Source organism: Drosophila serrata, unplaced genomic scaffold (genome assembly GCF_035046125.1).
Source record: "Drosophila serrata isolate PLE 108 unplaced genomic scaffold, ASM3504612v1 contig_217, whole genome shotgun sequence".
NCBI lineage: Eukaryota > Metazoa > Arthropoda > Insecta > Diptera > Drosophilidae > Drosophila > Drosophila serrata.
The window spans coordinates 601896-617573 of record NW_028257115.1 but is presented as its reverse complement, the minus strand read 5'-3'; the positions used below and the strand labels follow the sequence as shown (position 1 = coordinate 617573).

The 15678-nt window shown below is 39.2% G+C and overlaps 1 protein-coding gene across 5 annotated transcripts in view; it reads left to right on the top strand.

The window, feature by feature from the left end:
• The first annotated feature begins 1283 nt into the window (after positions 1-1283).
• bbg (PDZ domain-containing protein big bang) overlaps positions 1284-15678 on the top strand; it is a 120301-nt gene continuing 105906 nt past the window's right edge. For 2 of the 5 annotated variants that reach the window (XM_086829507.1, XM_020954100.2), the window contains exons 1-2: positions 1284-3704; positions 4594-6854. In XM_086829507.1, the coding sequence (XP_086685633.1) occupies positions 1306-3704; positions 4594-6854 (4660 nt within the window). In that variant the 5' untranslated portion in view covers positions 1284-1305. Of the gene's footprint in view, positions 3705-4437; positions 4489-4593; positions 6855-15678 lie in introns of those variants that run through there. The other 3 variants (XM_086829506.1, XM_086829508.1, XM_020954101.2) reach the window with 3 other exon arrangements.

Here is a 15678-nt window from a genome sequence, read left to right as displayed (position 1 = left end):
GTACTGAAAGACATTTTTTGAATTAATTTTTAAGGAATATTTCAAAGGTATTTAGGTCTCCTGAATTTCCTCCTCAATTTTCCCCTGTTTTTTCCTGTGTGTGTGCCTGTCCAGCGCCTGCCAGTCAGCCGCCGCTGTCCATCTACAACCCTCTGCTGCTCCTTCTGCCCCTTCTTCCATGTCCGCCGGATTCTATTGCTTTGTTTGCTTCTCCCTGTCCTGGCCCTCTGGCGGGGTTCTCTCTAACTGTTTGTGCTATACCCCAAGTGTTGACTGACAGGTGCCGCCGGAGAATTTTGGCGCTACAAAGTGCATAAATAAAAATTTTTGCTGCAACTATGTTGACAGTGGAACATGGCAGCTAAGGAAAAAGAGAGTCGAAAAAAAATTACAAAATAAAAAAGAAAAAAGAAAAGCACGATTCTGCAAGCCATTAGTTAGATGAGTGAGCAAAGGAGAGAAAGCAAAAAGCAGGAAGCAGGAAGAATTATGGCGGCGAGTTGTGATTGCGGCTTAAAGTTTGAATTAAAGGTTTTTGGGAACTTGCTTAAATACATAAATTTGACAAGAATTTAAGCTGCTTTTTAAATGAAAAATGTAGTGACTGTATAATAGTTTAAATTTAAAACAATAACTGGAAAAAGAGCTTAAAATAAATATTTCCATCAAACACCGACTTTAAAATTTAAAAATGATAAATTTTAATTTATTAATATCCGAGGTGTGAAAAATTTATAGATTACTAAAATAAACCAGCTTTTGTCAATATTTTGATAAGTTTTTTAAATTGTTAAAGTTTTGCTATTTCCCTTTAAATGTTTATAAGTTACAAGCTTAAAACCGACACATAGCAAAAAGAATATTATAAAGTTAAGCTAGCCATTTATATAATTTTTTACGCATTTAATTATTTTGTATACAATTTAATTATTATTTTATTTAATAAATAACCAACTTACGTTTTATTTTCTACATAATACACTTGCGACATCTTTTGTTTTTTTAAGTACAAATAAAATTTTACATGTATCTTATATTCAACTGATCTACCTTACACAACTCTTACAATCTAGATTTTGGTTCGAAACCTTGCTCATACCTACATTTTAACATGGATGTTAAAGTAAAGACACACTACAGCTTAAGCGATGTTAGCCAGATCGCCAACCATTAAAAATGCATATAATGGTTTACCCACTTAAGCCGTATATTTTTAATTATTATAAAATTATTAAAATTTTACTTGAATTTTGCATTAATATTTTATTTATTTACCTTTGCAGTTTCTAACTTAAAACCTGAATAATGGCCTCAGCAACTCAGGCCAACGGCACACCGACAGCCAAGACAGCCACCGATAATGATAATGATAACGATAACTACATAACGGTTGTTGAGGTCGATGATCCTACATCGTCATCGAAGGATCGCCTGAAAAAGCTAGTCAAACGCCAATCTTCTGTCGCGGAGGATTCCTCCTTTATCACAGTCCTGACCATCAACGAGATGGAGTTGCTGCAGCAGCGTCGCCAGGAGGAGCAGGAGCAGGCGGAGGCGCAGGCGGGCGACAGCTCTTGCATCCAAATCAAGGAGGATCAGGTGGAGGATGTTACAGTGTTTCGGCTGCCAGGTGAGCGTCTGGGTTTCGGTTTGAAGTTCCAGGGTGGCACGCGCAGCACAGAGCTTGTCCAGAAACTGTACATTCAGTCCTGCGCCGCCGATAGTCCCGCTTCCAAAGTGGCCACCAGTTGGGGCAACTTGCGCGAGGGCGATGAGATCGTGCGGATCGATGGCCGCGATGTGAGGGAAATGACTCGCATTGACTGCGTGCGCGGACTGAAGGACAATGTGGCCATCCAGTTGGTGGTGCGCAACGGGCATGGCCAGAAGCCGCCCAGCGAGGAGGAGTCCCAGCAGCAGCTGGAGCAGCTGTCAATCACACTCAATGCCCAGCCACCGCCGCCGCCGCCAGTGCCGCCAAGGAAACTGGTGAGGCGACAGAACTCCAAGGAGAATCCGGCCCAGCTGCTGGCCGTGGAGAAGCCATTGACACCGCCACCGGATGCAGAGTACTACATCAATCTGCTCACCGAGTCCATTAAGGCCGGTTCGGAGTCAGATGACACTGCCAGCACCATTTCCACAGTCATTGACAAGTTCTCCATGGGCTCCAACTACTCCTCGGACAGCAGCCTCAATGGCCATGAGCTGGCCAAGGTCCTGCAGCCTTTCACTCTCCTGGAACAGGAATTTCTGCCCTTGGAACAGCCCATGGGACACCCCAAGCTGCTAATTCCTGGAAACAACTACGAAAATGTCGAGTTCAAGACGGAGAAGGTGAATGTCTACGAGAATGTGGTGTTAAAGAGCCCAGAGACTACGCCTACGCCAAAGCCCAGAGTCCAGTTGGTGGCCACCGTGGAGCCCAAGAAGCGATCCATTATACCAACGCCCCGAAAGATTCCTACGCCCAGCAAGCTGCCCATTGAGGTGGCGCCACCACGAGTGCCTCCTTCCCCTTCCGCTGAGGAACCCAAGACGCCCACCAATGAAAAGTTGGACTCCCCGAGGACACCCCCAAATGAGGGATTGAAGGACTCGCCCTCCAGTGCCACCAAAATACCCAAGGCCAACTTTTCGAGGGCCAAGACAGAGGGCGAGATTAAGTTGCATCTACAGCCACCGAAAAAGGAGTCCTCATCCCCAACGGTCAAGTCGCGCATACCCATAGTCACAACACCAACACAAAAGGCGGTTTCCAAGCCAATGTCGCCTCCGTTAAATGGAACCTCGAGCATCCCGCGGCTCCTGCAAAAGCAGAAATCCGAAACGGATCTGAAACTGAATCTATATCGAAGCAAGTCCAAGGAGGCAAGCCCCAGGCCTCCACTGCAAAGAGCCAACTCTGCTGAGGCTCCGGAGCGCACCTTTATTCCCGTCCTGCTCAATGGCAACGGCAAGAGTTCCAATTCCCTGGAGAGCATCAGTTCGAATGGCAGTAATAGCAGCGGGAACAGTGGAAGATCCCCCAAAGGACCCAAGCCCAAGCCACCAGAGCGGGTACAGTCGCTGCAAAAGACGCAGATACCCAAACTGCAGGCTCTGCCAACCACTCCACCGCAGCAGCAGCCCAAGCTGAGCATGCAGACCTTCCGGCAGAGTCCTCCCACGCCTAGATCCACTCCAGTGGGAACTCCATCCCCCACAAGTAATCGCGAGATACGCTTCAAGATTCAGACGTATGAGAACAAGGCCCTGGAAGAGGATAAGCTGCCCAGTCTGTTCGATTTGGTGCACAACACCAATCACCAGGAGAAGGACAAGGATACCGATTCACTCAAGACCCACAATAGCATCACAGCTCTGCTAGCAGCCGCTGCTGCCGAGGCTGCGGATCTTTCAAGGGAATCTCCACCTCCCCTGGTCGTTGGCAAGTGCATGAAAATTGCGGATGACAATCAGAACACCACTTGCTACTCCAGCTCCAGCAGTGGCGAGGATGAGGATGAGGAGGACGACCTGGATGCGGCAAACAGGGAATATGTTTGCGAGGATGGTGAGAAGCTGGGACCACCGGAGTTAATCAATGGACCGGGACCCTCGGAGGCTTATTTCAACATGTTCTGGCACTCCAATATGCTGCCAACCATTGGTGAAGTTGAGGAGGAGTTCTCCTCTTTGGAACCACAATCCCTGACCAATGGGTGAGTAATGGGTGTCTTTCGATTAGCACTGATGTCACTTTTGAGGGATAAGATTAGAGAGTTTACATATATAATACTTGAGGAACTATTATTAACTATTATAGGTTGGTAGGATTGTGGTAGAGTTTTTCAAGGTTTTAATCATATATTTTATTAAAAATATTAGTTATATAAATTTATTTAGTATTAATATGAAATATTACCTACCTTCCGGTTTATTCATCATTAATTTTGCCAAATTCTTTCTAATAATCAACCTAAAATACAAAGCTTATGTATAGTTATGGGTTACTTATTAGGGTTTTTAAAGACTACCTTTAACTAAAGTATGTATTGAAGTTTAGTAAAGGGAAATCCCCCAAAGAAATAACTAGTCCTTGAGGTTATTTACCATTTCATAAACCTTTTCTATACCTCTTTACAAACACACACTCTTTAACAAGTCATTATAGAGTACTTTTTAGCCCACAAAACAACTATTTCGCAAAAACCCATTGCACAAAACGAATGTCAAAAACAATTGACGGGGGTAAGTGGGATAGGCGGGGTAGGGTAACCCCTCTAAACAAAATAAAATCAACGATGAAAACGAAGCAAATAAAAAACAAAAAAACACTTTGATAAGACAAAATGCCGGTGTGTTTACTAACACAGCGATAACTACTAAACCGATAAGGTGTATAGGAATATAGTAATATGGCAAAAATGGAAAATTAGAGCCATCATCAGTGTGATTTTGGTAACGTTCGGTGAAGGTTCGGTAAATGATCGAACCTGTCTGCAGGTGTGAAGGCAGCAAATCAATTAACATATCTCATATACTGATAAGAAAAGTCGTAATTTGTAATTAACCGGGCTTACTTTGCTTTTCTTTCCGTTTTTTATCCAGAAGTCTTGTCAAAGCAGAGGAGCAGTCGAAGAAGTTGCCCAAAATGGAGGTTAATGCTGGCCAAGTGACCCAGCTGACCGACGATAAGATTGCCGAGCATGACGCAAGGGAAACTAAAGTGGAGGAGAATCACAGCAGCTCCACAGTGAAGAGCCAACGAACTTCGTCATCCACCACCACGACTACCACTTCCAAACGAGTGACCACCACCAAGACAAGCTCTTCGAGCAGCTCATCTAGCAGCAGTTCCTCAACTCTTCTGCCTGATATAGCCTTCAAGCTGCAGCCGTATGAGGAAAGGGATGACAAGTCTGGGGAATCACCCATCACGACCACCGTTCACGAGGAGCGACGTGTCTTGAGCGAACAGCAAACACTCAGCGAACTGAGGACAAAGGATTCGATTACCGGTGAGGAGCAGCTGGTGACCAGTGCCAACTCAAAGTCAAGCAGTGCCCGGTTCAAGAAGATCAGCAGCAACGACAACCTGCTCGACCTTGGTGACGAGCAGGAGATGCAGGAGCAGCCGTTGACCGCCACGATCAGCCAGGAGTCGAGTCTGAGGGAGCGGCTGGAGTGTCCGCAGGATAACCAGAGTATCGAGCGCGGTACCCTGACCCTATCCGAGCGTGGCAAGCAGCTGAGCCAGAGCCAGGGTCTGACCACCTACACAGAGTGCGAGACCAGCGAAAAGGAGTCCTATCTGGAGGCACAACAGATCCTTAATGGAACTCCCCAGGAACTAGATTTGGATGAGCAACCCACCTTCGAGCGGGAGCTGAGCGAGACATTGACGGTGACCAATGATGGGGAGAAGCAAGTCACCAGGAAACTGGAGCAGAGCAAGGATGTGGCCGGCAAGAAGGGTGCCAAGTTACTCAAAAAAACCGACGAGGAGCGACGTCTAGAGCAGGAGGCACAAAAGCTAATCGAGAGCTATCAGAAGGTGAAAAAGGAGGCGGAGAAGCTGTACAGATCCGAGATGAATGACGATGATCAAGGCTTCGATTTGAGTGCCTTTGAACAAGATGAAAATAAGGATAAGTCCCAGAAAGAGAAGAAGGATTCTACAAGCCAAGAAATCATAGAACTTCTTGAAGAGGTTAAACCTACCCAAGAGCAAGTCAAGGAGGAAGAAGTACCTCCACCACAGCAAGAAGTGAAAGAAGATATCACAGTCGAAAAGAAGGAAGTCAAGGAGGTCTCCCAAGAGCAAGTCAAGGAGGAGATTACCTCTAATCAGGAACTCAAGGAAGCCTTGGAGAATGGTGTCAAGACAGTCTCCCACCAAGAGGCCAAGATAGTTCACAAAGAGCAAAAAGTGATCAAGGAAGGATCAACCCAAATAACCGGGACAACAACAAGTCACAAGATGTCCACCGAGGAAGTCAAGGTATCCAAAGAAGTACTCAAAGTTTCCACAAAGAAGGAAACTCCCGTACAAGTAGAGATCATCTCACCGCCCCTGGAAGAAGACCTAGGCTATGTGCTGCATAAAAAGATCATCCAACCCCCAGAGAAGGTTAAGCCCGTGCCTAAGCCCAAGCCCAAGCCACCAGTGCCCACAAATAAACCCAAAATGCCAGCTAATTTGACCAAACCCAAGACGGCACCACCGCCAGTGCCCAGCAAGAGAAGTGATGTATCAGCTCAGCTCAGCTCCAGCTCCGGCTCCGGCTCCGGCTCAGGTTCCGTCTCTGGCGGAGCTAAGCCCACGCCCAGTCAGAGGCGCAGCAGCCTGGAGAGCTCACAGCTGCCCAAACCCCTGGAGCGTATAATTGTGGGCGTGGAGCAGCCAATTATCAACCTGGCCAGCGAGGATTTACCCAATGTGGCAGAAAAAGTTGCGGCAACAAGTCCTGTGGTGGAAATGCCACCAGATGACCTGCAATTCGAGAGTCACCAGCTGCCCGATGATGGGGGCAAGCGACAGCAGGAGCAGCAAAAGGATCTGCTCAGCGGTTCGTCATCCTCGTCGGTGACCACCACGCCCATAACGACACCAATTTTGGTATCTGCCACATCATCGATGGACTCGGTGCAAAGTGTCATCGAGGTTGTCAACGGCATTCCCATCATCAGCCATCACCAAACCGACGAGGACGAGGACGATGACGATGACAAGAATGATGATGATGGAGATGGAGATGATGATGATGATGCAGGTGATGAGGTTCCGGTAGCCAATGGATCAAAGGAAACGACGATGGCTCCCGTGGAGGAGGTGACAACGTTGCCGCCCAACAGAGAAGATGAATCAGGTGAGTCCAAAGTAATTTATTTCTGGGGAGTTTTCTGTGTGAATGCTTGGAGGGTGGAGTAGGGATGGCTTAATAGATTTTTTGGGAGGATTTTGGGAGTCAGGAAATTAAATTTATATATATTTATATATATTTGTACCTTTATCTATTTATATTTTTATTTATTTTTTTAAAAAACAACATTTATGCTCATTATTTGAAAGAGTTTATAAGGAAACATGGGTATGACAACTTAAATATACCTTCAAAGGTAATTTTAAACTATAAATATAAAATTGTTTCATAAGAAAAGAGATTACTTATGTATTTCTGACCATTAGAATCTCCCTTATTTTTCTATATTTCTTCATATTTAAATATAAAGTTCTTTACAAAAAATTATAAACAAACTCTGAGGAAAGCATTTTGGTTAAAAGAGACCCTTTAACTTCTCATAGTTTTTCATATTTAAATATTAGGGAGTTCTTAAATTATAGACAAACTCTTAGGAAATTCTTAAATTTTAAATCTATATTTCCCTTTAATTTCCCATATTTCTTTATATTTATATTTTAGGGAGTTCTTAAACAATTTCTAAACAAACTCTTACAAAAGCATTACATATTAAATATTTTATTCTGGTTTAAAGAGACCCTTAAATTTCCCATATTTTTTTATATTTAAATATTAAAAAGTTCTTAAACAATTATTACATAACAATTAAATATATTTTTACAATTGAATGTATAATTCTGGTTAAAAGAGAGTCTTTCTTCCTTCCTTCCCATATTTTTTTATATTAAATTATCCTCTTACAATTTTTAAATATTTTTAAACTTATATAAAAGTTAACAAACTATATTTTACGCCAGGACTTTTATCCTGTTCGCCCAAAAGCAAAACTTCTGGCAAACTATTTTTTGGCCAGTTGCAGTTTGGCCAAAATACCAAGTTGCATGTCGTGGGATTTACGACTTTTCGCTTTTGGCGGTGGCCAAATCCATCCATCCTTTCCCGTCCTCCCCCTCTCTCTCCCCAATGTTTACTTGGTTTTGGATTTTTTGACAGTCTCCCCAAAAACCAACGACGCACGCAATTATCAGCCACCAAATGAGTTTTACAGCCACGATTCCCGGGGAACCCCCCTTCTGGCAACTTGTCACATTGACCGCAATTTTTGAGCTTCCTCTCTAGCCTCCGGTCACGCCCACAGTCCACGCCCACTAGCACAATCCACGCCCACTTTTGAGCCCATTGCGTATGCAAAACGGCCACTAATGGACTTTATGGCCAAAAGTTTTGTTTGTTCAGTTTTTTTTTGGGTTTTTAGTTTTCGTTACGGCGGCTTTTAATGGCACCCTTCCACCATAAGTGTGTGTGTGGGAATATATCTGGTTTTATTTACTTTTAGTTAAGGGTATTTTGTTTTTTTATTTTTATAGTTGAGATTATGCTATGTAAATTGAGTTTATCTTTCAATTTGTTACGGGATGATGTTTAATTAGATTAAAAGTTAATTGTGATGGAGAATGTGGGAAGTGAAGGGTTTGCCATTAGTTGGTTATCTTTATTTATCTTTTAGAATTAGAAAAATGTATTTAAAATTTATGAGGAAGTTATCTTTAGCATTAGAAAATGTATTTAAAATTTATAAGAAAGTAAATTGTAGAGGGTTTGATACAGATTTTCTTACAAATTTAATACTGATCTTAGCCAAAGGCTTTTGGGGTTAAATTCAGTTAATTGTAAATATTTAAATGCAGTTCATACTTGTACATTTAAAATTTTTTAAAACAAACAAAATCACAAAATTAATCCCTTAAAATTTATAAAAATAATATTTAACATCAACTTGCCCTTAATATTTAATCTGAAAGAGATTTGGTGACTCTTTACTTATAAAAACGAAACAAATTTGCATTTAATATTTTTTTTGGGCAAAGGCCTTAAAAAAGGTTGCTCGTCCAACTGCAGCCTGTATAAAATATTGTGGAAATGTTTTAATTAAATAACAAAAATAACAAAAAGGCAGCAAATATTGGCATCAGTTTTTCCTGGAAATTCTCCCCACCTTTCCTATAGTTTTTCCCGAATCCCAGAGCACGTGCCAAAAATATTTACATACCAAAATGCGTTTGCTGGGTGGAAATGGGTTACTCCCCAGGATTGGAAGGACTCTCTGTGGGTTTCAGATCCTCTTTTCTGGGTGTGAAATAATAATGAAATTTGCCAGGACAAGCAGCAACCCATTTGCATATTGCAAGGGGAACAGTGGAGCAGATTAAATTCTAGTGATAAAACCCATTAAAGTTTCAGAAAATATATTTAACAGAAAATTTACAAAATTTGTTAAATTATAGGAAGGAATTTAAGGTGTTCTTCTTCTTTAATTAAATGCAAATGATTAATATAATACAAATATGTTTCCTATGAACATAAATAATAGTTGTTGATACAGATAAAAAGAACATAGAATCTCATTATTTATTAAAGAAATCTCTTTAAATTTTAATTTTTTTTTGGTAATTATATTTCCCTTTTTATCTATTATCTCATAAATTATTTACCTACATTCCCATTGTAACCAATCAGTTTTGTTGTTATTATTTTTTGAAATGGGCCTTACCCATGGTACAACTTCATTGCTTTTCTGTGTTGTTTTCACTTGCAGCACGATAAAAACTCTTAACAAATAAGAATTTTTTCCATAAAATATCCATGGTTATATGTAAAAAATATGATTATTATTTCCTTTTTCTGTGACTGCTCTATGTCATTATTTTATGTGGTCGCAGAAAATTTGCAATTAAAGCTGCACAAAAATAATGTTTGCTTTACTTTATTTTATGGTTAACTTGAGCCATAAAAAATATAATATTATATTTTTACGCCGCAATGAGTTCCGTAATTATAGTGTGTGTGTTTTTTTCGTAGTAATTCCTAGACAACTGCATTGATAAGACCTCGTTCGATGGGGGATATGGCCTTATCTGTTTGGCAGGTTTTTGTCTGCGTTTATATGACTTTACCATATGGTCGCTGGCCCTTATCGAGATTGTAAATAATTGGGTTTCCCAAAAATAAGGAAAAACGAAAAATCAAATATAAATACAAACCACTATGTGAGGTCGATCGATGTCGATTCAATCTCGGACACGCTTTTCAATCGAATTGCCCCTTTGGGGAATGGGATTGATTTTTGAGCCAGACTTTTGGCTCTGAATCAGGACTTTGACTGACAGCGGCACCTCAGCTGCAGTTCTCTGGAATAATTGCTTCTGGGCGCCCTCAAAAAAATAAAAATAAAAGAAAACCCCCCTGGAAGTTAGACTCCTAATGAACATTCATGGAACATGGTGCTGACACTATCTGTCCCATGTGTCTGTCTGTCCAGTCTGTCGTTATATTTGCAAATTGGTTAAAAAGGAAGTGGAAGTGTGGGCGGAGTTCATTGGGAAAATAAATAAATATTGTTTTGAGAGTTTATCCATATTTTGTGGATTTATGAATGAATATATTACTAGGTTTTTAGGAAGGTTAAAAAAATGTTTAGATATTTTATTTATATTTAATTTCAAGGAGTTTTTGTGAATTGTGTTAGCCAAAACTAATCTTTTTATAAATACCATAAAATAATGAGTATATTCATGTCTATTTCTTCTATAGAAATATTTTTTTAAGATTTATTTAAATCTTTATTTTGTTTCTATATAATTACAAGGCTTTTTTGTGGATTATGTTAGATTTTCTATATAAGAAAGAAACCTGATTATATCCCTTATTTTATGGGGTTTCCTTGAAAGATTCTTTAACTAACTAAATAAATAAACAAAACCCTTGATATACCTTTTATTATATATTTAATTTTTAAAGCTGATTCAAAACAAATACATTCCTCGAATATTTATGGTATATTTTTTATATATACTTCCATAATTATCCTAATAAATATATCATCAAATAGATTAATTATTTGTTAGTTTTGGGTACTATTCTCTATAGTTTTCCCCGCTCTTTTTTGTATTTTATTAACTATACAATCAACACCCTGGGAAAACCCCTGAATTTTCCTCCCAGTTTCAATTTAAACATGTTTTTGCTGTGTGTTTGTGTCACGAAATGTTGTGCAAAATTTATTGCCTTTGTGTGAATTCGAAATTAATTTGAAATTAATTTTCAATTTCGCTGCAGTTTGGTTTTTCGTTTTGTTTTCGCTTCATGTTGTGTTGTTACTGTTGTTTTTCCGCTTTTCCGCTGAGTTTTCCTTGTGTAATTACATGCTGTCCTGCGTTGTTGCTGGTTGTCATTGGCGCCTCGGGGTCCTTTGATTAGATTTTTGTTGCTAATTTTATTGTTTTGCGAATTTTGCGGCTTTTTCAACTGTTTTTATTTGCCATGACTGCCTGTGCTTGAACAATGAGAAAAGTGTTCGCGGCTATTGGGAAATCCAAATCCAAATCCAAATCCAAATCGAAATTGAATCCAGTGTAAACTGATGTTTTGCCAGCAGTATTGTGTTCATTCATTCGATTTGTTTTTCATCCTGCTAAAGGATTTATCTTTTCCCTCTCTATTTTGGAGTCTTATTTGCTTTGATTTCCAGTTTGAGGGAAACCCTTTTTGTTTGCTTTTCAAATAGCAGCGCAGAATCAATTGTTGACCTGGTTATTTGTTTGGATTTTTCCTTTTTATATTTTTATAGAGTTGCAACCTGACTTATATTAACAGAAGAATAAGGAACCTTTATGCCGTCACTCATTTTCCAGCTTTTCCATCTGTCCATCATTATTTTTTGTTGTATATTATCCTATTTATAGAGCATCAGCTTCATTAAGCTGAGTATATAGCTTCCCTTTTCCATCAACTGTCAAATTAAATGCCATTTAAAAGCAATCACATCCATTAGATATTTAGCTGCATTTTGTGGTTTCAGCTTTTTGGTGCTTTGTGGTTTTTTGTCATTAATTTTCAACAATAATTAGCTGTTGGGTAATAACATGCTGATTTTTTAATTAAAATGCAGAAAGGTTCTATAACAAAACAGGACTAAAAATGTGTTAAAGAATGCTTATTATTTTAATTAAATAAATAAGGTAAATTTCAGTTAGAGAGTCACAATGATTTCCTTAGCACTTTGCTAATCCCAACCTTAGCATCTGATCTTGGTTCCCAGGCATTATCTTCCATGGCTTCCAAGGCTCATTAGCCGATCTCTTGGAGAAGCTTCACCTTTATGGGCTTAACCCCCTTTCGCAGGAACCGGGCCTAATCAGTTGTCAGGTGAGAGCAGGAGCAGCAAGAAAAAAGGTGTCAACTGGCACTTTCAAATCCAATTAAGAGTGTGAACTTGCTCAGTGCTTTGGAAATTAAACAGAAGTCCGATACAGTCCGGAACATTGTCACATTAAATGCGAAATGTGCAACAGTAGCTGCCGCAGATAAGAGGTGGCAGAGGCGGAGGCCCAGCCCAAAAAAATAAAAGAACTTGCAGGCCAAGCCCAGCTGCAGTTTGATGTCAGAAAGCTGGAAATGTTTTTTACTGAAGGAGTATATATTTATATATAAATACATATAGTAGAGAACCCAGTGAGCTCCAAGTCAAGTCACCTCCAAGCCTCATTACAGCTCCCTGACTGGGGGCACTCGAAAAATTGGGAATAATATACTGTGTGATAGGATATTTGATCCTATGAGTAAGCAAGCTCAGAAAAAGTCATTAGAAATATATATAAACAATAGAGTAATGAAGTATATTTTATTTTTGTATTGAATTATTAGACAGGATTTGTAATTGACAGAATTAAATAAAATTATTATAATGAAGGTGTCAAAGAAATCTATAGAATTCATAAAACCCCTAAAGAGTTGTTCAAAAATATTTTAAAATCTAAAAACAACAAATTTAGTCTTAATGGAACACCAAAATAAACTAATGGGTTTTAAAGGTTAAAGGGTTTTAAAAATCCTACTAATAAATATTTATTATATAATAATTAATTACGAAATATTGAAAAGTATCTTCCTAGGATATACATTTTCTTTCGAAAATTAGTTTCATTATAAATAATCTTATTAAGAAATAAATTGCATTATTTTAGCAAATAAATATTTATTTATTTTCTATACAAGCTCTATACTTACTCCCTACTTAACCAAGTATTTTTTTAAAACAAAACCCATAATTTCTCCCAGTGTTTAGCCTGACAGCTTGCCTATGCAGCCGTTTTCTGCTCGCAATTATCACATTTCCAAATGGTCACGGACCACGAAATCTTGAGTTCAGATATGGTGCGACCCCGTTCCTGTTCCCGTTCCCGTTCCCGATCTCGATCCCTATCCCGGATCCCTCTCGACTCGATCCCAAAACGACTTTATAAGCTTGATGGAGGAAAAACCTAGCTTTCCTCCTCCTCCTGGATACTCCCTTCATGCCCTGCATGTGTCATAATTCTCGCCAGCTTGACATTTATGATGTGTTCGCGCTCATGTGATTTTTCCAAGACGATAAGACAATGGCCATGAAGTCATGATGATGACGAGGAACTGGCCATGGTGCGAATTGTTAATAATTACCTTATGGGTTTGGGTTTGGTCCAAGTCGTGGTCATGGAACGTAAGCGTAATTTGCATGAGGTTTCTCTGGGAAGGAACTTACTTATAGAAGAGTATATTAACGCAATGGCTCTTCATTTATGGCTTACACTTAATATTCAATGAATAATATTGCTGGCCGGTTTCTCAGACCCTAATAAATGGGGGACGACAATAAACCCTCTTTAGACGCGTTCCATAATGGAGAGTGATTTACGGCCCAGCACTTGAGGGTCCACGGAAAACTATTCAATTAAACAGGGCTTTTGCTAAAGGTTTTTTAAGGACCACCGCCGCCTTCGCCGCCGCTTCATCAATACTAATTATACGATCAGTGCGAATCTTTTAAGCACAAAACATTTCTAGCGGATAATAAAGCTAAGGTCCTAGTCTCGCGGCTCATAAAACACGAAACTCAATTACCGCATTTGTTGCTCAAGGCCACAAATAACCAATGTTACGATCCGTCAACATTTTCTCTCAGCTAGTCCCCAGGACACAGAGCTTAGGCCAAAGGAGTGGAGTCGCTGCCTTGCAGTTGATGATTCATGGCTTTATTGCCTTATTCCCTTTTTTTTCCCCCTGCTTGCATAATTATGCGCAGCAACGCCCACTGTCAGCAGAAATCCACAGTCAGTCAGAACCCTTTTTAAAAACTCAGACAAAATCTAAGAAAAGGTTTTTGTGTTGTTTTATATATACAGATATTTTAAAATTCTTTAAATATATATATTATCATTTTTTTATATTTAAATACATGCCAAACTAGGGTCCCTATAGTTCATAGTTGGCAGAGTAATTTTAGTAATATTACAATCGAAATTTGCTTCACTTGAGTAATTCTATTTGTAAAAGGAATGATATTAGGCATGCATGCCCCATTCAGCATGTGGCAAGCTAAGGATTCAGGTGCCTGAATTTCATGCTGCTCCGTTCCTTAAAGGATTCTGTGATTTTTAGTCAGAAGGTTATTTTCATCTATACAATTTTATTTGAAATATTTTCCAGAGAGCACGGCAGGCACTAATTAATCTTAAGAATTAACTGAATAGTTTCTCCGAAAAGCAAATGAGACTTTTACATAGCTAATAGACATATAGCTATTAATTTATGTCTTTTTAAATAATATTTTAAAAGCACCAGGATATTTTCGGGGAAATTATTATTATATATATTTTGAATGATAAATTCAATATTATATTTTGAATATAATTTACTTCTAACATCATGCTCTCATCATGCTATCCTCTGATAATTTTTTATAAATTTAATTAATTGTAAATAAGTCTACGAACTTTTCTCGTAGTGCATTTCATTTCGGTTCCGGCGGCCTTTTCCAAAGCATCCATAAAGATGGTTTGGGGCCTGGGGGAATCCTTAGCCCTTCCGGCGTGTTCCCGTTCTCCCTTCCTCCACCCCCTCCCCCCCCCATCCGTCGGACATTTAATTCCCCTTTTTAGTGCTAGTCTGTCTTGTCAGCAGGATTAAGCAATTTTCAGCTTGGCTTGCGCCTTTTTTACCTGCCTTTGCCAGCTTTCCGCGCCTCCTACTATTTAACCCACGAGTGCCCACGATGACTGCGGAAAATGCAGGAGAAAAAAAAGAGTAAAAAAAAGAGTAGGTTGTGGAAGAAGTGCTAAAATTTGCGATGCGTTAAATTTGGTTAATTTAAGTTGTGCGCAAAGTTGACGAGCAAAAAAAAGGAGGAGGTTCAGGATCTCTGGCATTGGCAAAGGTGTTAATGTGCTGAGCAATGAGGCAGAGTGCAGGGAAAATTTGAAAGAAAATAAAATAAAATAACATCTAAAGTGGCATTATGTTTCGAGTTTCTAAATGAACTATAAATATTACTTTCTTAGCAAAATAAAAGTACTCTGATTTCAGTCAAAAGCTTAATTATTATATTCTTGATCAACATGAAGAGCCGAATCGATCTAGCCATTTTTAAAAGCAAATAAATTTGTATGAATTTTTCACAATTTTTTTTTTAGGGATTTTCAATTGTCAAAAATTAGATTATTATTTTATTCAAATTTAAATTGAGTATGCAGATTTATTAACCTACTAAAAACTGGCTTGGGAAAGGTTTCCGAATTGAAATTAATGCTTTTTTGGCTAAGTTATGAGATTTTTAAAATTTGATTTGTGGAAAAATTTGTCATTTTAAAAAATATCGATAAATGTTGGTTCAAAGAATGATTGAAAGAAGATTTCCTATACTATAATTCAAGGAAGGGTATATAATATTTCCCGA